The sequence below is a fragment of the Clarias gariepinus genome, chromosome 15 (assembly GCF_024256425.1).
Source record: "Clarias gariepinus isolate MV-2021 ecotype Netherlands chromosome 15, CGAR_prim_01v2, whole genome shotgun sequence".
NCBI classification, from domain to species: domain Eukaryota; kingdom Metazoa; phylum Chordata; class Actinopteri; order Siluriformes; family Clariidae; genus Clarias; species Clarias gariepinus.
In genome coordinates, this window is record NC_071114.1 from 13185189 (window position 1) to 13212486 (window position 27298).

Genomic DNA, 27298 nt, shown 5'->3' on the forward strand with positions numbered 1-27298 from the left:
CAATTTGTGATAATTCCAAAAACCTGCTAAAAGGTTGGACATATTTCTTGAGAGGAACATTTGATACCGGCGCATGACTAGACGTTAGCAAACAAACAGAAACAGGTTTAGAATGTCTGCTTAGTAATTGGGTGTCAGACAGCAGGGGGATCTAGAAAACCCAAACTGATCCAGCTAATCTAGGGGTTTGTGTGTGTGTGTGTCTGTATGTGTGTGTGTGTGTGTGCTGAGACACACATAAAAAGCCATGTGAGATAGCAGTCAGTCAGGCGCAATTTAGATGAGAAGGAGCGAGTGAGAATTACCAAGGATTATCTACTGAGAGGGTGGAGAATGAGAAGCTGAGAAACAGGGAGAAGGAGAGAGAGAGAGAGAGAGAGAGATAAAAATATAGAGGCCAACCATAACAACAATATAATAATATTATGTCCAATATTTTTTATTGTGCCATTCTCACATACAAGGTCACTTAGTAATTACCAGAAACATACAAAAAGCAAAAGACACACAGAGAGACGAGGGGGGGAAACGAGTAAGAGAATATTAAATCCCAACACTTTAAAATCTCCCACGCTTCTCTTTTTATCACTCCCACCCCCAAATGCTATCATATCATTAACTTTCTGGTGGTTTGCTATCATAGTGTTTGTTTTTTTATATTTCTAACTAAAAATGTAAAAAATGTAAGTACCTAAAACATGCTGTCTATATAAATAACTAAAGACCCACTTTTACTGACTACAGGAGCAGAGATTGTGTGAGTTAATACACACAAAGGGCAGGTATTAAATTCCCAGAGGCTATTTTTTCCAGTTTGAACTGATTTAGCAAATTGGTCTCGCGCCATTATGTACCATTATCACACAAATCATTCTGATGTTTCTTGAATTTAAATAACATTACTGTTCTAGATGCTGGTTTCACATTCACCACACATACTGTACTGCTGATGTCAACAGCGTTCATAAAAGATCCTGTGAAAAAGTTCTCCTCTACATAAACTGTACACCTTACAAACCCTATACGTTCAGTGCATTCTTACTCAACAGATTTAGGTTGAGCTTTTGGTGTTTTTTTGTGCAGCAAATTTCAATTTCATAATAAACTAGCGTTTATACAGTAGAAATAGTTATAATGTTAAGGCTAAAAATAAGTTTTAATTTAAGCAGTGATATTATTTCAGGTTAAAATCCACATACATATCTGTTGGTCTTATTGCAAGGCAGAACTCTCTGTATTAACCTATTATTACAAAGAAATTACATTTGTAAGGTTGGGTATCACTCAACTTAGTAAATTCTTAAGCGTAATATCACTTTTATTTATCACTTTGATTTAGTTTATGGTTCAGATTAAACCTCAATCAGACAAACACTGCAAAAGTTTCAATAAATTCTGTGCAGTGCTCAATTTAAGACACACCCACAGTTTGTCACATGCACTATACGGTGTAAAAACTTTCCATTTGTAATCTGGCACGTAATTACTCAAACTTTACTTCTTCTAAACATTTTGATATTATAGCGCAGGTTTAACCTCAGGTACTGGGTAGAAGTTTCATTAATGTTTTGAACTAGCACTGGCGTTGCTGCATTTGCACGCCGTGATGCACTTCAAAGTAATATTTAAAATTTATCAAAAATTTATTTGATAAACCACAAGATCACATATTGACATAAAAGACATGCATTGTGTATGGAAACTTTTGCGTTTGCGCCTGGTTTTATACAGACCTTACATGACGCATACCTGTACTAGAGAAGGCGGCGGATGGTACTGTAAACTTAAGTTTTTGTATTGTTTATAATGTTTCTTATAAACTTCTACTGTCTTTGTAATTAAAAAGGTTTTGTGTGCAACAAAACCTGACACATTTTTCCTTCTTCCAATTTGCTACCAGTGACTCACTATTATAACACAACCAAAGTATGAGTTTGCTATATTTTACATTAAAACTGAACCAACAAATTGTAAATACTAAATTGCATATTTACCTTTTACAAACACAAACACAGGCTTATTTATCCACTGTAGAACAACTGTTCTTTGTCTTTCGGATTTTCTCTTTCAGGGGTCGCCACAGCAAATCATCTGTCTCCATCTAACCCTATTCTCTGCTTCCTCTTCTCTCATCCCAACTAACTTCATGTCCTCTCTCACTGCATCCATAAATCTCCTCTTTGGTCTTCCTCTAGACCTCCTGCCTGGCAGTTCCAACCTCAGCATCCTTCTACCGATATATTCACCATCTCTCCTCTGAACATGTCCAAACCACCTCAATCTGGCCTCTCTGACTTTATCTTCAAAACATCTAACATGGGTTGTCCCTCCGATGAAATCATACTTGATCCTATCCACCCTTGTTACTCCCAAAGAGAACCTCAACGTAGACCATCGCTGGTCTCACCACCGTCCTGTACACCTCTCCTTTCATTATCGCTGATACTCTGCCACTGTAGAACAACTGTAAGGATTTAAAAGTTATAGTTTTAAAACTTTAAAACTACTTCTTCTTTATTTGTGCTTCATGATACCATTGTAACTAAAAGAAACCATGCACAAAATGTTCTTTATCAGTTTGCAAGACTTGCTTCTTTTCATCAAAACTGCCAACATTGAGATCTATCTTATTTTGCAGCCAAACTGTTTAAATTTTTTCTTATCAAGTGATAATTAACAATTATTCTTTGTAATGCGCCTGCATCAAGCCAACTAAGTAAGTATTAGTTCTTTGTATACAGTGGAACCTTGGATTACGAGCATAATTCGTTCCGGAAGCGTTTTGAAGTATTTCAAAAATTATCAAAGCAGAAATAATGTAAACTCAAATACTTTATTCCACAGCCCCAAAAAATAAATACATAAAAATAATTAATACTAAATATAAAGTAAAAATAAAACTAATTAACCTGCACTTTCTATTAAAAAAGTAAAAATTATTCCCGACAGATAAGTGTTTCCGTTTATGCGCTGTGTGTGTGTGTGTGTAAAGCTAAAGTAAGAGGAGGTATCAGACCCTCCCCCATCCCTCTTCTCTTATTTGAGTTATACACACACACACACACACATTAACGGAAACACTGTTTTATCGGAAAATTTTAATTAGCAAGAACATTGCTAATAACGCACGCTAACGGAATTACAGCTGTAAAGTACTGTTAAATTTTTTTTTTTGCCTGCCTTTAAAAAGAATCGTGACAGAGCAGTGTTTCTGTGTGGAGCAAAGTGTGTGTGTGTGTGTGTGAAGGCAAGAGCAGGAGGGGTGTGTGTGTGTGTGTGTGAAGGCAAGAGCAGGAGGGGTGTGTGTGTGTGTGTGCGTGTGTAAAGGAGCACGGTGTCCAATGACGCGCACGTACACAAACACAAAGTGCAGGCTGATAAAGAGACAGAAAATGGATCTTTAACCTCTCTAATGAGACTTGCTTTTACTTTACACGCGTTTGTTATAATACACAGAACACGCGCACTGTTCACACACACACGCATATAAACACAAAATAAAATATGTTTTACGCACACACACGTGGTCAGTGTTATAGTAAACATTACAGTGAGGGACACGCAGCAGGGGAGACGATTACCCACAATTCCGCAATGCAGAAGAGGGAAAAAACATTGGCTCAGTTTTAATCACATGACGCTTGGCCTCAAAACAAGAAGCGCATGCGTGATACATAAAACTCGAAAACCAAAGTCAAAATTAATTAAATATATTTGCTCGTCTTGAGGAACACTCACAAACCGCATTACTCGCAATCCAAGGTTAAACTAAATAATTAATTTTATTGTACACAGATATACAGTCATTATTTAGTAGTTTGGGATCTTAGTAGTTTTGGAAAAGGATTTTGAATATACCATGATGTCTCTTTTCCGTTTTACCTGTCTGCATACTGCTAAAATTAGCACTTTCATTTTTTTTTTTTTTTTTTAATACTGTAAGAAAAAATGGAACACCTAGTATATGAGTTAAAGACAAGGTGAATAGTAAGGTGCATGGTAACTGTGAGGTTTTGCTCACAAAAAAAAATAAAAATTAATTGCACTGGATGTCTAAAACAAGAAGCTTTTCCCTGTGAGAATTCCACTGACATACAGTAAATGCACGACTGGAGATAAACAGCTGTGGCTTACCTATAGAAGACTTTAAAGATATATTATTGCTGCTGAAAATCTGATAGAATCTCGATATGAATTCATTTTTGATCATCTGATAGATTTTAAAATAACGTTGAAAGAGACAGAGAAAGAGACAGAGAGAGATATCAACACAGCTCTATCAACAGGGTTCCTTAGCGGCAACCTTCCTCTGATGTTCCCTGAAGTCTGATCACTGTGTGTGTGTGTGTTTGAGCTAAGTGCAGTACCAGAGTTCAGACGAGGTGGTGAAGAGAGACTGCACTATTTCTGAAGCGTCTGTGCCAGTTGCATCACTGCCTCTTCCAAAATAGGAGATGGCAAGGGCCATGAAATAATTATCGGCTGGTGAAATATTTAGCAAAAAAAGCAGAGATATGGAGCGCCGGAGCATGGAGGGATAGGGAGTATAGCTGTGATCCGGGGAGGATGTAAGTGCCTTTGCATGCACATGCTTTCCAGACTGCTTGAAGCCCCCCTTCACTCTCTAACCATTGCTAAACCCTCCAAGGAAGATCAAGGTCCTAGTCCTGGTCCTGGAGAAAAAGCACTCCATCCAGGTAAGAATACTGCATGATATATATCTCAGGAGAAGCAGTGGAACTGGGTGCTCAGGTAACCAGTGCTTGCCTCTATCCCCCGGTACAAATCAGTGCCCCAGTAGCTGCTATGCAGTAGATTTCTACTCCATCTTAAACATCATTTAGACTCCAAAGTCAATGAGATGCCTGCAACATGGCTTCAGCACAGCTTGCTCTGTCTCTCTTTGTAGGGTCGACCAGGAGCTGTAAATCCAATGCTGGATTAGAAAATGCACACTGGCGGGGGTAAAACAACCTGGTGCCTTTCCAAAACCATTCTCGGCTCACTTCTCTCTCCTCAGTGGCTTTGCATTGGCTGATAAAAACAATTGATTAGAAGGGAAAGCCGTAACTGACTGTAACCTGTTTAGGCTCCAAAATCCTGCAGGGAGGTGCATTTCTCAAAATCTGCAGTCAAAATGGAACAATGGAAGGGCGGGAAGGAGAACATGTGCCAAAATGAGCAGCTCCTAGCTAAGTGAGCATGTGTGAGGCCTGGGGTTGGATATTTGGCGTAGATGCTTCCCTTGGCCACCTGATTAGTGCGAGAAAAAATGGCTGTCTCTCTATCGCTCTCTTACACACACAAAAACACACAGAAAGAGACTGGCATACATTAGAGAAAATTTCCAATAGAAGGCAGGAAAAGGAAGTTAACGATTGATGAATACTGCTAGCGATGCATAATCTCTTCGTAGAATTTTTTTTTCGACAATATTGATGTCATTAACAGTTAATATCCAACATCCTCTTAGTCCCGGAGGTAACTCACAGGCCTAAGGGCAGGATTTTATTTGTGTCCTATGTTTATGATCTCTGTTGTGAGTAAAATTTCCATAGGTTAATTACATAAAAACCCAATCTAATTCAATAGCAGTCTGGCCCATGTGGGAGTGTCCATCGCTTTTACTTATAACGCACACATGATGATGTTGATATGGTGTGATCGGACAAGGTCCACACGTACTTACCTAGAAGAAGTTCTTTCTTCCTGTTACTTTGTTCCTTTCTGTTAAATCTGCCCCACTTTCTAGCTGGTGCAACATTTTAGAATGCACATAAGGGAGCTTTCTATCACGCCCCCAGACAGAGGCAAAGCTCACTGAGCATTGCTAATATTTTCTGTGCAATTACACAAGTCCCGAGAACAATTTTCCAAGATGTAAATGGTGTTTTGATGACGATGGGAAACACATCACTCCAAAATCTCAACTAGGTGAGATCAGGTAAATGTTGACACCACGGCACACAATTTACATTTTCATCTTGAACAAACCTTACGGTGAGTCCTTGAGCCCTGGAAAAGCAGGAGGAGATGATCAGAAAGAGACCACTCCCACCAAGGAAGGTTTCATCTTGCAATAAAGGATCATTCAGAAGAACTTTATCCTGCTCTTATGAATCATGACAGCAAGATACGCAGCAAACACCCCCCTCAGCACACCTGAGATTTGTGGATTTTCCTTTTAATTTATCACACGTCTGTTTACATGTGCACAGGAAGGAAGCAGTTCTGCATAAATACACATGCAAGGCAGCACACTCTTTCCCCAAATACACATACGCAGCAACCTGCAGGAGATTCACACACCCATATAGTCAGAAAGTTGGGTTGGCAGAAAGTTGGATTGGTAATAGGTCTTGTAAAAACAAACAATTTAACAAATAAGTGAACCTCTCAGATTCAGACTGCTATTCTAGCTTCGGTTAGCATAATAAAAGACGTTTGATGAAACTGTATAGCTGTCTTATAAATTTGTATCTAACTTAACAGAAAATGTTTTTGTTGAATAAAAAGTAATTGGTCATTTCTTTACATTAATTTTATTTTAAAAGTAATTTTCTTGTATTTTTGTATTTTGGCAGCACTGTGTCCTCGTAGATCCAAGGTCAAGGGTTTGCTACCTGCCTCATGTCTGTGTAGGTGTGTGTGGGGATTGCATGTTCTTCTCATGCTTGGTGGGTGTATTCCAGGTACTTCGGTTTCCTCCCACAGTAATAAGTGCAAATTATTATGTTCCCCAATTGCCTAAAATGTGTATGTGTGTGTATGTGATGAATTGCCACTCTGTCCAAGGTGAACCCCGCCATGTGCCCTAAGTCTCCTGGGATAGGCTCCTGTGACCCTGTACAGAGGATAGAGGGATAGGATAGGATCTGTCCACATGCCATTCAGCACAGCGGGTGACAGATACTCCCCACCCTGGAGACATATCCGTGTTTCTGTGGCAGTTACTTACAGGACAGCTGAGAGTTTGACATTGACTCTGAGGGCTGATTGGATCTGGAGCACTTCACTGGGGGTGAAGGAACTTGCTTAAGGGTCCAACAGTATCAGCCCAGCGGCGTCTGGGCTCTAACCGGGGACCTTCTGATCAGCAGTTCAACACCTTAACCACTTAGCTACCACTGCCCTATACACAGGATAAGCAGTGTAGAAAAAAAAAACAACACTATATTTTTGAGGCATATAATCACTGACCCCCCTATGGATAGACGCTTTGGCCAGATACAGTATCACAGCACAATACTGGAAAGCTTCTTTATGAATCCTGACATTTATACTGGTCTTTATGCTTACTAACAATGCGAGCAGAATATTTTTAAAAAGCTCAAATACTCTCAATGATGGTCTGTAATACAGCTACAAAAATTTAGTTTTTCTTTCTGTAACAGTGAAGCTGCCTGGAACTATTAAGTATAATAGTTTATAAATAATAACATAACGTACTGTAGATCAGCCACCAAAGACCAGTGGTGTTAGTGAACGCTCCCACTCTTTCTAGTGAATTGGGTACTAACCCATACTCACTACACACATGGTTAGGAACAGAACAGAGGCTGGCACTAACAAGATTTAGTAACGTTTACGATCTGCAAGATCTGCCTTTCTAGGAACTGAGCTGATAGTGATGACTGAAATGCTGCAGAGTTTCTCAAGGTTTCACTGCCGTGTAATTGATTTTGTCATCTATTTGGCAACTCAGCAGCATTGAAGAACATTTTACGGATACATATACTTGATCCCAAACAGTGTGAACTGAGCAAACGCATCCCCCCAAAATAAAAGGCGTATACTGTAGGTGTACGCTCAATCATCATATTCTTTCTATTTTCTCTGTCGCAAGTGTGATATAAAAAGAAACACCTGCTTGTAACTGCCCTCTGAAAGCCCTCTTTGGCTGGAACTCCAGTAGTACAGCAGCTTTACGCTCATGATGGGTAGGCAGTGATACGGTATAGTGTGTTGCATTGAGAGATATTTTAATCAGGCTGTGCTTGGGTAATCGTTTCACGCCAGCTGAGTGAGACTGAATTATGGATTCTCAGCGGTCTCCAGCGGGAATACATCAAACAGGCCACTGACCCGTATGCTTTCAACACCTACCTGATAACAAGCAAGCTCGCTGTAACTGGTCCTCCTTTCCATGAACTCAAGTGTGTAACACGCCAGAAGGTTATTATACAAAGTATAATACACACAAACACAAACACAATGCTGTTCCACCCACACAACTTAAAATAAACTGGCTACTGAGAACACCTGGGTGCAGCTGACGGGCTTGTGTATGTGTATGTGTGTGTGTATGTGTGTGTGTGTGTGTGATTGAAAGCCTCTAAAGAGAGACATCTCTCTCCCAGCAACTGTTTCATCTATGTCTTCTCTGCTCTTACAGCTTACTCTTTCTGAACTAGAGAGGAGTGCATGTGCATGTGTCTATCGCTGAAAGACGGAAGAGATTGAGAAAGACAAATTGAGCCTGAGGAAGGGAGAGAGGAAGAAGATAAAAGCAAAGGAGTGTCGTGCACTTACCGGGTGTCTACCCTGTGGGTACATGGTCAGTGCAAAGGCTCTGGTTAGGAGTTTGATGGATTGCGGGCTCCCTCAGCTCTTTGCACTCCTGTAAAGGAGAAGTGAAGGTTTCAGTAGAACCTGGAGCCCAGGATCCAGAGTTGGTAACCCGGCTTCAGCCTCCGAGTCAGACCAAAACTCAGCACATCCAACAAGGGCTAATGCAAAATTAATTCCAGAAACTCCCACGGCTGACTTTTTCTCCACCTTTCCTCCTGAGAGGAGTCAAAGTCACACTCTCAGCTGTCCTCCTCTCTCCTGCTCTGATGACTCTGACTGCTCTGGTGAAGCCGCAGTCACATCCAACTGTCCCTTCTCTGTCCTTCCTCAAAGCACACCAACAAGGTCCAAAAACAAACACACACCTCCATCCGATTCGAGCCAAGGCGACTTCCTCTTGTAACACAGAGAGACAAACTAAAGGGATTTCTTCCCTCAACCAGACTGAGTGTGTAAAAGAAAGGGGGGAGAGAGAGTCAAAAAAAAAAAGGAGGATGGGAGAGAGAGCTTTGTTTTTAATCTAAATCTAGAGGAGGGAGAGGGAGAGAAAAAATACACAGGAAAGCAGGAAAGAACAGCAGGTCACTGGAAGATCCAGCAGGCTTTTCAGCAGCGAGCCCTAGACTGTAATATATTGTGCCTGTTGGCTTCAACACAAACACGAACAGCCTGCTCAGGCTGCAGTTAAGGTGGCACTGTGGAGATAGCTGAAAAGGAAGGAGAGCGACAGAACAGGCTGAAAGAGGGAAAGAAAGAAAGGGCACGCTCTTATTCGCCCGTGTGACCAAGACCCCTGTGAATGTGTGTGATATATAGAGTAATTACTGAGACCTTTTTAAACGATAAATAATATATATACCAATGTGCATTAAGTAGGTTGGCTAACTTAGTTATTGTTAGCAAGTCATACATTTTGATTAAGGCATTTTAGATTTATCTTCTGACAAATAATAAGTGGTGATTTAAAAACACTTACGCTTTTCCATGAAAAGCACAAACAGGTTTATTAACAGTTTACTAATCAGCTTGTTAGATGAAATAAAAGGAGGACAGTGTTATGTCCATACACTCTATAGTCAGGAATATTCATATATCCTGGCATAATTAAAACATTACAAATATAAAATATCTAGGGTCTATTTTTTTTGCCAAAGTTTTCTTTAAAATAAATTAATGAATGAATTTATTTATTTATTCAATAAGTAATAACGTAGCCGGTGACACAGATGTCGCAAACATTTAAATTGCTCTGGAAAGTTCCTTATTAAGCTTTATCCTTGCCCTTAATGAACATCTAATGAACATCATGTGAATTTGTGTACACATGACATCATTTCCAATATGGTGGTGTGTCTGGCTAGCACATGTGACACAACTAGCTAATTTTAAAAAATATATTCTATTTTTAAAAATCTTTACAATTGTAATGATTTAATAACATTATATATGTTGTATTTACTTTGTTCTGACTTTACTTCTTGAACAAATTGATATGAAACATAGACATCTTTCAAAAATGTGTTCCATATGGTCTGTTTGGTTCGTGTTATACCACCCATAATGTCCCTTAAAGGAGAAATGGGTCTGGGCTCTTATGGGTTAAAAGGCCAGATGAAAGCAATCTATAACTGACTTACACAAAAAAAAGTCATGTCTACAATCCAGTTTATGTCAGCCAGCCTCAATGATGGTCACTCACAGTCACACAGTCAGTCTGTGCTCACTGGGAAAGAGAAGAAATGCAAAAATAAACTGAGCCAGAGTGGGAAATGAGACTGAGAAAACAAGAGATTGAATAGAAAACAAGCAGATGAAATATGATTCAATTTGCAACCAATTCTGCCTAAGTGTTTTGAGTGTGCATCTACGCATCTACTGTCTGTTTGTGAGACATGAACGTTTATTGGCCCTTCAAGTAATAAGTTGTATTCTAATGACTCCAGTCATGATTGCAACACTCATGACCTTGATTCACGTAATACTCAATATCAGCCGATCTCAGTCCGCCATCAGCATGCTCTCGAATCCATAAAACTCCCAATCAACCGTTTGACTCATCACACTGCTTTATCACACCAGGTAAAAAACGTTCTTAAAATGTCCTGCGCATTGCTCTCCCTCTTACCCATTAACCACATCACTCTATCTACAGCATTCGTGCAAGATTGACTCGTCTTATTTCTCCTTTGTGCTTGCTCTCTTCCTCCACATCAACCCAGTTCTCCCTGAGGTGTTTTCCCGTCATTCATTCCGCGGCACTTAACCAGGTCGGGTATTGCCCTAATCAGTGTTATCCAATAGTGAGGATTAGGCAGGTAATTATTCACACAAACCTCCCTGTGCCTCTCGGTGATGGGGCGTGATAATTAGCACCACAGCAGGGTTCAAACATCCACTATGAAGTATGGGAGGGCAGGTAGTATGAAACGATCTTATAAGATCTTGTGCATCCCATGTGTCTTTTTGTCAGAGGTCACGCCACTGGGCAAATACAAACAGAATCAAAGGATTGTGAAGTCTTAATGTAAATACACTTGCTATAATTCCTTCAAGATTGTGTTAATCAAGGGAAAGAGACCATCTGCAGGAGATGCATCTGGAACTGAGATCCACTGGATCTGCTATTTAGCTTAGTTTAGACTGAAATTATTAATTGACCATAGAATCTAGATTGTTGATCTAGTGTATTAGGCTAGTGATGGCAAACCAGGACCTGGCCTATCCTATTGGATTTTAAATAGATAGATACTGACAACAAACACAGATGTTAATATATCTACATCAGTGTTTACTTAGTGCTCCAGAGATATTTACAGTATATCTCAAACTGTATTTAAATTTAAAATAATTTAATTTTTTTAAGAGATGTTCAACTTTTTTTTTTTTTTTGCTTATGCAGTCATTATAAACTAGTAGCCTAATTTAAACCATAGCATGCACAAAAAATAAATGAATTAATGAATGCTGTAAACACATAGCTCATGTACATTCATTTATAAAATGTGGTCATCTTTGTTCTATCAGCCATGAATGTGGCTGCTTGCTCATCTTCAAGCTTCATACCTGACCACATAAAAGTAAAGTGTCCCAGCCAGTTTTAGAAGGGCACATTGTTGACAGTGGTAAAATAATTGTGTGCAAATCTACTTCATACAGTATTTTAACCATTCAAGCCAACATCACTAAGCAATGACATTCTTGCCAGCAGTCACTGTGGTAGAAGACGTAGCATTGCTGAGTACCCCAGCCTCTAGCAACCTACAATACAATCATACAATCATATGGGCAATTTGGAAACACTAATCAGCCTACAGCACATGTCCTTGGACTGTGATGGAAACCAACCCAGCACAGGCAACATGCAAACCCCATGCATACAAGGGGAGAGATTAAATCACCAAACTCTAACATGTTTCTTAAGAAAATTGAGCAATCTGCAAAAAAACAAACACCTAAAGCCAAGTGTTGTCTGTTGGAGCCCTTAACAATGAAGGAAGGTAACAGTCTGCTTTAATATTATTTCAGCAGTTTTCAAATAAATGCTTCACTACAGAGATACCGTGCTGGCATTTATTCTTGCTATTTTTTAAACGTTATGTTGAACGAAGATTAAATAACGTATTGGAAACTGAGTTGTGGGGTTAGCACACTATTTGTTTTTTACAGCATCATCTCGAATGTCCTTCACAGTTCTGTAGAAACAGCTGGTCTTTACACCGACTCACCTGATGTTAATGAATGGAAAGAGTAAAACGTTTGCAACACAGAATACTTTATCGCAGATAATGTTAATAATGGCAATGAATATTTGCTCACCTATAAAACTTCAGTATCTTTCTTTGTAATTGTAAAAAAAATTAACAGGATATGATGGTTGAAAGATATATATCAATATATGACAAATATCTATAAATGACAGAAAATTGCTGTTATAAGATACACAAACCCAGTCTCATTGCAAATATAATCTCTCAGGAGCTTTTGTGTCCCAGTTTGTACCTCACATCATCTCACAGAATGGCCTTCGAACACTAAACTATGTATAGAGAAGTGAACATCTCATGTTAACAACATACAGTATATATACACAGTGGAACCTCAGCATACAAGTTTAATTCATACTGGATGAGTGAATTAGTATTAAACAAATAATTCATAGTGTGATATGTATTTTCCATTAACAAATAATGTAAATGCAGATAATCCGTTCCAGCTACCAATATTGCAAAAAAAAAAAAACACGCGGATAAATCATGTAGCTATTAAACGTATGCTGTAGGCACTGGTATCGTGGGTTGAGTTTTTCGAAAGGCTTTGCGCTGACTGAATTTTTATTTTTTTGTAAAACTTGTAAACTCGTTTCGCTTGGCTTTCCACTGACACAAACAAGTTTTAAATGGCTCCCATATTTAGCCGACCCGAACCTCGGTTAAATTGCGCATAAATATGGGAGCCATTCAAAACTTTTCGATTCGGTTTAGGTTGTTCGTATGCCGAAAATGCTTCGTATGCCAATGCAAATTTCTTGCAAAATTTAAATTCTTAAGGCAACAACTCGTAGGGGAGGGCAGTCATATGCCTAGGTTAAACTGTATATGTCCTATTTGTATAATCCTAATTTCCTTCTTTATTAAACTACATTACATATTTGAAAAAGCTAAGTAGACCGTTTTTCATTAGCATTCAAAGTAACTCGACCAAGTGGACAATTTTGTGCGCGAGACTTACACCCTGGACTCCGCACGTGCCTGTTTTTTCTACCTTTTTCTAACCATGCCTATTTTTTTGTAAGCATATACACGTTTTTGTTTTTTTTTTTAGCAAAATTGTCCTATTATGACTTCCAACTATATACGGATTATTAGAGTAAATCACCTCAAAGAAACGCTCTCAATTTCAGCCATCTTCCAAGTCCACCTTAAACGCTCGCGACGGCGAAGCGCTCTCTTTCACTCCTCTGATTGGACGAAGAGACTTTCATTTGCAGCCAATGAGCATGAGGAGACCCCACGTTGGATCCTGACGTGCTTTGGTGAAACCGACTAATAGGAGCGCTTGAGGCTATTGACTGGTTGCGGACGATAGAGAGGGGAGGTGTGCAGTCTGTGGGGATTGTGGGCATTGAAGTTTCAATTATTTCAACACACACACACACACACACACACACACAATTCCCCCTCCTAAACCCCGCTGTCAGTCACGCCACATAAATGCTCGATAAATTCCGCTGTTAATTTCAGGCTTACCTCTGCTCAGTGAAGACAAACTGCGAAGCGGTGCCTGCTGGGATATTGTTTTCCTTTTCAACAATTAACCCAAACCACAAAATATTCCTTCCCTTTAAAATAATTCTTCCTGTCTAGCCTATCATGCCTGTCACCTTAATTTAAGAAGAGAAGTGTGTTATTCATTCAGGACCATTTTCTCAGGATTCTGGTTGAGTCTCTTGACATATTTGTTAAAAATCACATAAAAATCAGGTGCCTGGGGTCTGATCATAATCAGATCAGGCAGATCATCTTCATAGGTTGTTGGGATCAAACTGTGACGTGAAGGCGCCTGTGGATATTATGAACAGGGCAAGGTTGCCTTTCCAGAATATTTGATTTGTTCCTTAGTCCAAAAATGGTCAGATAATCCCATCATCATGTCCTGGCTTCATAATTGCTCTGTCACGCCTGATGCTCAACAGACTTGTTTAGAATACGTGCAACACTACAACAGTTATTTATGTAAGTCAACATGAGTAAATTATCATTATCATTAAAGAGAGCTCCACCCTGAAACACATTCAATATAATTACATTTGAATGTTTGTGATGCAGCAGCACACTGGCTTCGTAGCACTGTCACCTTGCACTGGGTTTGATTTCCATCTCAGGTCTGTGTGCGTAGAGTTTACATGTTTTTCCAATGCTTAGTGGGTTTCTTCCAGGTACTCCGGTTTCCTCCCACAGTCTAAAGATTTGCAGAATAGGTTAATTGGCATTCCCAAATTGCCTGTAGTGTGTGATTAAGTGTGTGCGTCCTGCAATGGATTGGCACCGTATCCAGGGTGTACCCTGCCTCGTGCCCTAAGTCTCCTTGAATAGACTTCAGGCCGTTTGTGACCCTGTACACAGGATAAAGCGGTATAGACAATGAGTTAGTGAGTGAAGAGCAAGTAAGTGTTTGTGATGCACCTCCATCCATCCATTCAGGCTTAGCACTGCTTGGTCGCAATGACCCACTATATGTCTTTACTCTGTAGGTGTAAGGGCTTCAACGTCCGGCAACACACAGGTGTAAACACACTCACACACCCAATCATACACCACAGGCCAATTTAGAAAAGTCTACAGCATATGTTTTTAAACTATGAAAGAAACCCACTTAGCATGGGGATAACACACAAACTCCACAAAGGCGAGATTTTAACCCTAAACACTGGAACGCCAACTCCTAATCATCCGTGCCACCACACATTATAATTCTGTGCTAAATTAATGCTTGGTGCCGTATTTCCATTATTCCTGTGAGAAGTTAACAGATGTGTGTTGCCCTGACATTACAAGGGAACATTTCTAGCACGTTTGCAATCACATTTTCATTTCACATAGGACTGAAGTTCTGGTATTAGGACCAAATTCAGCCAGAATAAGCTTTTTGATTACACTGTAACTCTGAATGGCCCCTCTGTTCCATCAAGAGCAATGGTAAAAGACCTTGGTGTGATTATAGATTCTAATCGGTCATTTGAAGCCCATGTAGATAATATCACCAGGATAGCATTCTTTCATCTCAGAAATATTGCCAAGATAAGGGATATATTGTCACTAAACAATGCAGGAAAAATAGTTCATGCTTTTCTCACCTCTAGGTTGGACTATTGTAATGCCTTACTGTCTAGATGTCCGACTAAGTGCATAAACAAGCTCCAGTTAGTCCAGAATGCAGCAGTGAGAGACCTCACCAGAACCAGAATATTTGCATAGATTTTAAAATACTTCTCTTGACCCATAATGCATTAAATGATCTTGCGCCGCAGTACGTGAATGAACTACTAGTTTCTTATGATCTGCCCCACCTGCTTCGAAGGATGCAGGCTGCTTGTCAGTACCATGTATTATGAAAACTACAGCAGGGGGCAGAGCTTTTTGTCGGAGAATCCAATAACGCACTAGACTCCATTTTATCTTAAAGACATCAACTGTTACAATAAACTTTTAGCTGCCTAACACACAATATGTTTTTATAAAAAGTTACTTCTTTGTCCCATCTCAAGGAGTTTTTCCTTGCCATCGTCGCCCTTGGCTTGCTCATCAGGAACAATCGACAGTGACCATTGTTAAAAACGCTATACAAATAAAATTTAACCCCTAACTTTATCGTTCTCACCTATACCGCTTTATCCTGTATACAGGCTCACAGGGGCCTTGGAGGCCATCTCAGAAGACTTAGGGCACAAGGACCCTAGGCGGATGCCAATCCATTCTAGGGCTAACATCCTCATTCACACACTATGGGCAATTCTGGAACACCATTTAGCCTTACCTGCATGTCTTTGTACTGTGGGAGGAAATCTGAGTACACAGAGGAAACTCACCAAGCATAGTGGTTACAGGCAAGTACAGTACATGCAAACTCCAGGTACACAGACATGAGCCAGGAACTGAATCCTTGACCTTGAAGGTGCAAGGTGACAGTGCTAACCATTACACCACCGTGCCACCTGAGAGAAAAAACGTAACAGTTTTGATCAGTAGGGATAACAATACGGTTTGGGAGGTTAGCTCCTTAAAAGCAAAAGCAATAAGGCTTCTTTGTTTTTGTTTTTTTCAATCATTTTTTAATTTTTAGTGTTGTTTAAAGTCATACTAATGAAAAATTCAGCGTAGAAGCAGCAGAGAAAAGAAAAGATTGGACTCAAAGTTCCAGAAGGCACAGCGGCCATACAACACACAGTTTTGCGTTTCGAGTTACAGAGGAGACTCTGTTGGACAAGTTAGAAATGTAATGAGATGACAAGTGTGATGGCATTGATATTAGGATGAATGTTATTATTAGTTTTAAACCTGATCTGTTTACAGTGTACAGTTGAGGAGGTTAGCGAGCTGGAGAGAATAAATGACTAAAGCAATGTTGCAAGACTTTATACAAGATAGATAGATACCCATAGTTTAATGATAAAAGTTAAGCACCAAAATTTGTCAAATTTTTATGTTTGGTAAGATTTAGCTATTAAAAGATTATTAATATTTGTTTGATTTAGTGGCCTTAAGGGCAACAACTCGTCTAGGTATAGAATGACAGGGTTATTCTTAACAGATCTTGAAAGAGCATGAAGACGTCTTTCAAAAGGTCCAAGTGGACCAGGCCTTGCCTCCACTGATGTTTTACCCCTTTTTTTCTAAATTGAACGAGACTTCTGTTAATGATAGATAGAACTATTTTAAAATTGCTTTGGAATTTTCACTTCTGCCCATGCTTACTGATATTTATACTTTAGTTTGAAAAGGGAAACAGAAGTCATATTTTGTCGAGATTTTCATTATAAAATAAATGCTGAACTTCACTGATTGTCCCATAATAAATATAAATATTGATATGTCATTTAGGGTTAATTTTTTTTAAACTGTCTCTCAGAGCTGTAATGTGATGTCAGAGCTGGGGTGGCAATTGCGTTGACAAGGCTTATTTCAAGGCAGGCATCTGCCACTCTGTGGGGTGTTTGCATTAGCCTGGGATTAGTAACAAAAAAAATTTCAGCCCACAGGAGCCAATGCCATCAAATTATTCTAAAAAATAGTAGCAAATAACCTGCAAAAACTGGATCATTCTTGTCCCTGGAGCCAGTCTCGACATTCGCTCATACATAATAAGCATAATGCTTGCCACTGCAGCTGCCACTCCACTTCTGCATCACCTAAAATATGTCACAAACTTTATTAAATGCATCTTAAATATACTGCCAAAACAAGTGAAAAAGGCAAAAGTTTAACACAAATAAGCATGCAATTAATTTCTACTGGATTTAATTTCCTATTATAGAGTTACACTATTATATGTGTAATGTAGTTAAAAAATTAGTTAAGTGAAAAAGTAGTGATAAGTGATAAACTCACTCTTAGTTGCTTTGAATTAACCAGAGACTAGTTGGATAATGTTTTTTTCCTGTTGTGTAACATTACTGTACTTGTGCTTGAAACAGCTTTAAATTGTTTGCCCGGGGCTTGATTTGTGGAAGGTAAATAGTTTCATGATATTGTTGATGATTATTTATTTTCCTATAGTGACAATGTAAACATTTAAATGCATTCACTGATAAGTACAGAAAACTACATAACCTAGCCAAAAAATAGTCTCACCCTTTAATTCTCATTGGACCAGATTTAGTTTTTATTACAGCATCCTTTCTTTTTTTTTGACAACCTTATGCAATGTCACAACAGTTATTTCCATCTAAAGCTGCATTAATTTTTGGCAGAAATCTCTCCGGCACATCTGAAAGACTTTTACTGGGGTTAAGATCAGGACTCTGTGATGGCTAATTCATGTATGAATATGATTCCTTATGCTCAAAGAACCACTCCTTTAAAATTTAATAAATGAAGCTTGGCATTGTCTCCCTTTGAATATCCCGATAAGACAGAAGTTCTAGTCATAGGACCGCATGCAGCTAGAAGCAAGAGTTTAGATCACACTGTAACTTTAGATGGCCTTTCTGTTCCATCAAGTGCAACAGTGAAAGACCTCGGTGTGATTATAGATTCATGTAGACAAGATCTCCAGGTTAGCATTCTTTCACCTCATAAATATTGCCATGTTAAGGAATATATTGTCACTAAACGATGCAGAAAAACAAGTTCAGGCTTTTATCACCTCTAGGTTGGACTATTGGACTAATAGTAATGCCTTACTGTCTGGTTGTTCAACTAGGTGCATAAACAAGCTTCAGTTAGTTCAGAATGCAGCGGCCCTCACTAGAATCAGAAGACACAAGCACATCACCCCTATCTTATCTTCACTTCATTGTCTAAATAGGCTTAAAACCTATTTATTTAACCAAGCATTTTTGTAAATTTATTTGCCTTGGGTAAAGGAGCAGATCTGGGGGACTCATGGACGTAGAGTATTATGCTGAACTGGTATGTTTAGATGCTGTCCTTCCCACTCTCATTGATCACTCAGGTTTGTTGACAGTGAGGTGATTGTTTGCCTTCTCTCAGCGAGCCCTCATGTCTGTGTTTCCTTCCGGCTCTCCCTTTTAGTTATGCTGTTATAGTTAGTCCTGCTGTTTGCACTCTACAGTAAATATACATTCACATTATATATTATGTGATTGTGACCACACCTAACTGTTATCTCTCCTCTTCTGCTCTCCCCTCTCCTGTTCTCTCTCCCCCTCTCTCTCTCTTTCCCTCTTTCTGTCCTCTGGATCCTGGTGCCTAGCTTCTGGTTGGAGATCTTGTCACATGGATGCCCCTTGTGTCTCTTTGGGATGCGTCTGGTGTCTGGTGACGGTTTTCACTTCACCATGAAGAAGGTTTCCATAATGGAATAACATGGTCATTCAGTGCATTTAGGTAGTCAGCTAAGGTAATCTTATTGCCACATAGCGTTGCTTAGTCTAGACCTGACCTACTGAAGCAACCCCAGATCATAACACTGCCTCCAGGTGCTCAGTGGGTACTGTGCATGCTAAAGCCTCACTAACACAGCTGTTTAGTCCCAATCTCATAAACTGTAAACAGTGTAAATTTCTGATTCACATTCTATCCGCAAAGTTGATGGTTCAGCACAATCGTTGGTGGACAAACTATGTTGGGCAGTTTTTAACTTAAGTCCTGTAACTTAAGCCTTGGTTAGCCTTAGTTGTTGTTGTTTTTTTCCTTGATGCAGGCCAATAATTTACCGTTCTGAAACAGATGTAGTGGAACTTATATTGTTTAACAATTCGTCAATCATTTTTTTTTTCTCTTTAGTCATTTATTAAAGAAAATGTTTTTGAGTTTTGTCATATGTTTTGAGTGCTGAAAGTATTTTGTTGTCATTTAGTTTTCATAGTCTGTAGGTGTTCACATATCTTTGTACATATCTTTAAGAAAGAGGATAGATTTTAGTTTGTATTTATGTATTTTTGTTAACCAGCTAGCTAACATGAGCTAAACTGAGAAGGTACATTAATATATTTTCACAATGTTTACCATTAATTAATGTAGCTGAAATGAGCTACAATATTACAACTGAAATATACATACATTTTCATAATCTTTAGTATCTGATTAGTAACATAATTGGTGGCATTGAGGTATAATCTCAAGTCTGTGTGCGTGGACTTTGCATGTTCTCCCCGTGCTTGATGGGTTTCCTCAGAGCACTCATGGTTTTCTTCCAAAGTCCAAAAACATGCTTATTAGGTTAATTGGCATTCCCAAAGTGTTGGACTGAGGGTGTGTGTGTGTGTGTGTGTGTGTGTGCGCGTGTGCCCTGTGATGAATTGGCAGCCCATCTAGAGTGTATCCTGCCTCGTGCCCTAAGCCCCTTGGATAGGCTCCAGGCCCCTCGCAACCCTGTATACAATAGTGGGTAGTAACCCAGCTGATTTGACCACAAGAATACCTCCTTGAGTGTGATCACAAAGGAATACGAGTGCGTATAAAGTCAGCATAAAGGTACCAAAAGTTAATGCATTCCAACCTGAATGCTTGAACATGAATTTGACAAATAAAATCTTTTATTAACAGACACAAATGAATACTTATCCTGATTGGTTGGATTTTGATTCTCCTGTTTTCAGAGCCTAAGCATGTTGAGTATGAGAGTACACGGGCCGAGTTACGGTGACCTGTAAGCGTGACACACATTAACAGGCAACACAAATCAGAAAACACAACTGCGAACAAAAAAACCAAAGCAGAACAGCAAATCAAAAACAGCACAACAAATGTGCAAAGGCAACAGGGCATGTCCACATTAACAATCACATGATGTTCAATAAGGACAATATCCGTCCTGATGTGTTTCTGATTTTGTGGTTGAGGTTTTTGTTTTCCCTGCTGTTGCATTTTAGGGCGGAATGTGTTTTGCACTCACAGGCTATAGTATGCGGTAATGGAAAATCGTTGCAACACAAACGCCATGCTGGGAGCAGAAACATAGTTCACCCATAAGGAGGCATTCGACCACATCTGTACTGTACAGTATGTCTTAAGTTGGCGGAAAGATGGCATATTTACATTTGTATAGTCGAACGGTGTAGCTTAGTAGTTAATGTGTTAGACTACCGATTGGAAGGTGCAAGGTTCAAACCCCAGCATCACCAAGCTGCCACTGTTGGGGCTCTGAGCAAGGCCCTTAACCCTCAACTGCTCAGATGTATAATGAGATAAAAATGTAAGTTGATCTGGATCAGGGTGTCAGGCGAATGCTGTAAATGTTTAGCGCGTGTGTGTCCAAGCTTTGTTAGTTTTTCACATCTCTTTCTATTTAGATCCACCCAGTTCTTGTGGCATTTTTTTTAAAACCCCCCCGAGCTGCCTGTTACTTACAGGAATGTGTGTTTCTGTGTTTTAAAGCTTTGTATAATGTCTAGTTCTCTGCTTTTAACACTAATGAGAGCTACAGACAGCTCTTCGCCAGAGCTTTGCTCCATTGTTGTTCCAGAGCCATCTTGATGAGCTGAGCTGGAGATCTTTACCATTTGTGGTTTTCACCTGAGGTGATTTCGTGATTTGATTTGTATTGCACTTCAGCTTGTGTGGGTGTTTGGTGGAGTGAATGCGAGAGCAGTCTGTGTGCATGCTGCCTATACAGTATAACACCAGCTCTAAATCCAAAACCTTCATATGGTCTTTTGTGCGTGAGTGTCCTGTTAGCTGCAGTGACAGTGCAGTGAGGAATATTCTCTATTGGATTTGAAACCACACAGCTGTTGTGCATGTGACATCAAATGTGATTTCTGTTTTTTATCTGCCTCATGAGAGTCATTTTTTTCCTGCCTCGCTTTGTGTCTCTCACACTCTCTTTCTTGACTTTCTCTCATCCTCGTACACACACACACACACAAAATCTGGTGTGTATCTTTGTAAGATACTCCCATTGATGTGCATGAACTAGCAAGGAGTGCTATGCCTACCATGGCCAAACACAGGGTTTTTAAAAAGACTGAGGTCAGCTTGCTAGGAGAAGGAGGAGGAGGAGGAGGAGGAGGAGGATGTTCCCAAAGCTGAGCTCAAATGCTCAATTAATATTTCTATGCCAGCCTCCTCTAAGATAATCTTGCAATAAAAATGAAAAATATTTCGATGTATTTATTTCATAGCATGTGAGATAACAAAATGTTTAATAGGAACTATTCATCAGATGGTGTCTAGGGATGAAGAAACTTTGAACTACATGCAGAACGCTAATAAATTTCTCTAGTTACCTGTAGGACACTTTGGTGGATTCAGCTGCCTGTCTGGTTTCTTGACCGAATCAAAGGACCCCCATGGTGAGGAACGATTTTGCAGAAGGGGTAAGACAATGACGGGGACCAGATGAGAACGTCGGTTATCTTGGCATTGTACAATATCTTTACAGCATCTCATGACTTTTGTTTTTTAAGGCTCAGAATTCAGTGATGGGTATTACCAAGATGGTGACACATACAGTAAACCACACAAAATTGAATTTTGGCAGGTTTTTGTATGTATGTATGTATTTGTTAGTTGATTCGTTTGTTTAAATGTACTCTTTAGCGTAATAAGAGCCTGATATTGTGTAGCCTACACCTTGGCAGAGGACGTGTTTCCACATGGAGCTATAGGTGGACTTTTAATGTTTGTAATGTCATACATAGTCTTCACCAGGCCTGTCTTCCTGACTTCTAACCTGATCCAATGATTCAGTGACTGATCAAGGTGCACACGGAAATGAAATAACAGGTTGGGTTTTGGAGGCATAGTGTTGTGCTCATTCACATTTACTCTCACTCTCAGCATAAATGGCTAAGAAGTATTTTAACAGATCATGGTTTTTGTTTCTAATGACAGTTGATTACTACTATACCTAGTATTTATGATAAAAGGCGAGACGAGGTGTTCAAGTCACACTTGGACTTTTGAACTGCTGGGACACACCAGGAACTCCTTTAATGGCCCTAACATGTGGAAAAGGAGAATATTGCAATAATTCCAGCCAAGTTCCTGTAACGGGCAAGTGGTTTCCACAGACAGATGCATCTTTTCGACAAGTTTGCGATAGGTTTGCTATTGATTTTGAAGAATCAGGTGTTTCACACGCTGGAAGGTTCACAGGAGGGCTCTGAGTCACCTCAGCTGGCATCGCTGTTCATGGACGTACTGCCTTCTTTAAAATGTTTGCACTGTTCTAATGTTTTACTGCAACTAAGAGCCTCATCACCGTACTGTTTTTGAATTCTTCTATAAATGTCAATCAGTTTATATGACTTCATTAATGAGAAATTTTATCACAAGTCCATTGTAGAACTCAACATACAATCACTAGGGAATCCTACAGGGTTCTGGTACCAGCACTTTGTACCTGTTTTTGGCATTAACAAACAGATGAACAGATGAACGAACGAATTAAAATCCTGTACATGTATGCATATATCTCTTTAATTTTTTGGTTAAACAACACAGAATAATTATTTTCTATCCTCCATACTGTAGCTCTACTACACAAATACAATATAAGCCAGATTTCTTATGATTTCTTTTTCTTTTTTCCTTTTCTGCTATGGCTGTAGTGTCTTACTCATGTTTTTTCATATTACTGTATCTGCCCTGGATTTTAAATGGATAGTGAGACTGGGAGAGATGGTACTGTACAGTATAAGGAGAGGGTAATTAGGGCATTTTAGGGTTGTATACTCTTGAAGCTGGCCTACCTCATTGATTTTTTTTTAATGCTCAGCTCTTCCTGAGCGGCGTTTATAGAAGGAAAGCAGCAGATATTGGATATGAAGAACCAGAGGCTTTAATTGATAAGTTCTCTTGTCTATCTCAGGGGTTTGGGCAATTTAGATACTTTGTGTGAATAACATAGTGGGGAGGTAGCTGGTGTGGTGGCTGCCCTGTAGATAAACTCTAGTTAGGTTTTTTTTTTCTTACAAATACCTACTTAGGCAGCAATTCTGATGAGTGGTTTGTGTGTGTGGGTACTGTATGTGTGGGTGATGGGCATGCGTGTCTGTGTGTGTGTGTGTGTGTGTGTGTGTGTGTGTGTGTGTGTGTAAATGAATATGCAGTGTTGGCAGAGGGTTTTCGGCGAAAAAAACAAACAAACAGCAAACGCTCAAGAAAGATAAGCCCTCAAAGGAGGAAAGGGAAAACAGAGAGACAGAGTGGAAGATGTGGCTACAACTCTTGGCTGAGGGGCAGACTGGGGATGTCAATGCTGAAAAATTCCAGGTGCCATGTTTTTGAGTGCAGAGGGAGTTCTGGTGTTTAAACTGTTTTAAAACAGCTGGGCTTTAGCTCATGAGTGAGAATCGACGGAAAGAAAAAGACAGAGAGAGAGAGAGAAAGCTTTGCTCATGGCCATAACAGCAAAAAAGGCGAGGAAACGAAGTACTCATACATGTGCCACTGTGCTTCATTTCTTACTTTGTACATTGTAATAGAAGGACAGCAGTTTTCCCTTAACACACTGTAAATATGCTGTATGTCCACTTTAAGAAATGCTATGGAAAGTTCTTCACAATTGAAGTGATTAGATGTATTATAAAGTATAGTCGTAACATCGCTAAATGTGCTATTTATTTATTTATTTATTTAGCGTTGCAGTGCTGTTAGTAAGTGTTGAGTAACGTAGAGTGAAAACTCATCCTCAAACTAATTATGGTACAAATATTGTACTGAAGACAGATAGAGTCTCTGGTAATAATCTATGTGGAAGAAGTAATTTACAAATGCCGCAATCCTAAAATTGACTCAAGATATTGTTTTTTTGTTTGTTTGTTCTTTTTTTTTTAGCTAAAGGCTTCAGTTTTTATTGACTGACACATTCTAATATGTTTTTTTTTTTTTTTTTGAAAGACTTTAGCTTTGATTACTTTGCAAAATCTGGTGGTCAGTTCATGTGTGAAAATGATTACCCATGCTTCCTGAACCACTCTTTCATCAGGGATGAAAAAACTCCATATGTGATAACCTGTTCATTCAGTACACTCAGGTCATCAGCTGACTTTATTTTATTGCCATGTAATGTTGCTGACCTTAGACCTGACCAACCGGAGCAACTCCAGGTCATAACACTGCCTCCAGAGACTTGTACAGTGGGCACTTTGCATGATGGCTGCCTTTCTTCATACCCTGACATCACGCTGGAATAGAGTCAATCTGAACTCACCACACCACATGACCTTTTTCATTGATCTTTATGCAAATTGACGGCTTTTTGTCTGATTTTCTTACTAACAAGTGCTTTTCTTATGGCTAAACAGAAATTATCCAAAATGCTTTGTCTTTCACTATTAAACTGTTATTTATACTGTCCATTTTAGGATAAACCTTCACCAAGCGTTTAAGGGATCTTCCATCATTTATAATGTTTTACAGACCACATTTCAGTTCTTGGCACAACACTATTCTCATCCAGGTTTCCACAATTTCAGTAATTTCACCAAACGACTGTACAGTTTACTTCCAATGCTGTCTAATACATCCATTAGCTGATTAGTTGAAATGGGTGTATAGTGGCAGAAAAATGACTAAATTCTCCTGTGGACTGAAAACCCACTATATAAGCTTAAATTTTTTTTGTCCTGTGAAATCTATCTAATCATTTACATATGCATTGGACTTTCTATAAGCAAGTGAACCGTATAAAAATGAAGGAACAAATTCATAACTGGTTGAAGAAACATGATGAATGAGGTGAAGGCTCACTCTGTCTCTGCCTGTGTTCTTCACAGCTGTGGAGGGGGTATGGTTGGTTGGCACGATGCCTGGTCCATGTCGTGCCAATTAAGTTCAGCGGCTAAAAGTCTTCAATCTGCGATCGCCACCCGCTCCTGACAGCATGAACCCTTTCTCTGAAACGCACATACTGTACACACACACGCACACACACACATTCACGCATACACTTTGTAAACATGTCTTCCCTTCCTTGCTCTGACTCCAGCCCTGTAACACATCCACTTCACACACCCCCACACACTCACTCACTCTCGCCCTCTCACGCTCTTCCTCCGTCTCTCGCACCCAATTTACCTTTATTTTGGTCACATATTCTCCTTATTCTTCGGGTGGAGGGTTACAAGAGATGAGTCAATGGCTAAAAAAGTTTCAGGCTTGACATTGCAGCTATCCAGCCAAATTACACCAACAGCCAGGAAGCTTGCATCATGAAACTCATCCGTATATTGAACTAATGCTTAAGGTAAACATTCTCCACTTCTGCTATTGACATACGGAGCGGAGAAAGGTTTTAAATTCATTCTATTCCTCCTGCATAGTGAAGCATTTTATCAGTGTATAGAGTTTCAGTAGATAGAACAACTAGAAGGCTGAAGTGCAGAAAATCTGAAGGAATCCAGGAACAAGAGAAAAGAATATATGAGAAAATCATAATTTATTTGGGTATCTATGTAAATTCTGATTTTTTAAAAATTAAAAAAATTACATATTTCCCCATATATTCCTTTAATGGCTTAGTAGTTATGACACGTCATACTTTATATTAATTTAACTATTTTCAAAAACTAATCAGTACCTCCCCGACCAATCAGATTTAAGAATTCAGCAGCACTGAAGTTTATTCCTTACCTATGGTAAATGTTTTTAAAACATGTATAGTGATCCTGCTATTATTTATAATTTTAAGCACTTTATGTACTTAAGTTGCCGAGCCTCAAGCTGAAGGGTGTGTGCAAAGTTGTGTGTGTGTGTGGGGGGGGGATCGGGGGGGATGGTGCAGTGTTGCTTGTGTGTTCTGGTTAAACACCAGTTTCCTCAGGGAGAAGAGTGTGTGTATGCTTGTCAACACTTGTTAAGATCACCCCCAGCAGCGCCGCTCTCCCTCTGATTCATCATGCCTGCACCTCTGGGTAATATCCTCTCACCTTTCCATCTCCGCCGCTCATCAACGTGACACAAGCGGCCTCTTCTGTTACCTCTGTCCCTTCAGCCTCTCTCTGAACGCTACTCCTGCATGCACATACTTTCCATCTCTCTCTCTCTGTCTCTCCCACACACACACACAGGTCTCTAAATATTGGATGTAATAGGTTTTGAGGAACCTATTACATCCAATCTGATATCATCTTATATCCAGCTGAAGAAGTAAACTCTAGTAAAACATTTTCTACTAAATTATATGCCCAAACGTATTCAGATTTTCCCTTGTTTATGTTTTTTTTTTTACTTTTTGGCTTAAAAATAGAGCTCCTGCACCTTAATTAACTGCCTCATGCTGCAGTAGCAGAAGAGTTTAATAAAGGTTATTTAATATGATATAAATGATTTAGGAAACATATTTAGCAGTCAGATCACAACCAACATTTAGAACTGAATTTAGTTTTTAAAAAAAATCCAAGTCATCCGAGTCAAGCTACAACTCATAAAGATTGAAACTTTTACTATAGTAATTCAATGTCACAATAAATTTTAGTCCTAATGAGTTTTCTGATTACATCAGACACACCGAGTCATCTGAGTCACATTTTAATTTGCACTATTTTGTCCACTAAATATTTATCCTTATTGCCTACATTTGCTATTTGCACATATTCGTC

At 39.3% G+C, this 27298-nt stretch overlaps 1 protein-coding gene across 5 annotated transcripts in view; it reads right to left on the bottom strand.

The window, feature by feature from the left end:
- Positions 1-25465, bottom strand: part of tle2b (TLE family member 2, transcriptional corepressor b) — a 94033-nt gene extending 68568 nt beyond the window's left edge. For 2 of the 5 annotated variants that reach the window (XM_053512792.1, XM_053512789.1), the window contains exon 1: positions 8533-9294. In XM_053512792.1, the coding sequence (XP_053368767.1) occupies positions 8533-8556 (24 nt within the window). In that variant the 5' untranslated portion in view covers positions 8557-9294. Of the gene's footprint in view, positions 1-8532; positions 9296-25448 lie in introns of those variants that run through there. The other 3 variants (XM_053512793.1, XM_053512790.1, XM_053512791.1) reach the window with 3 other exon arrangements.
- Between the last annotated feature and the right edge of the window lie 1833 nt (positions 25466-27298).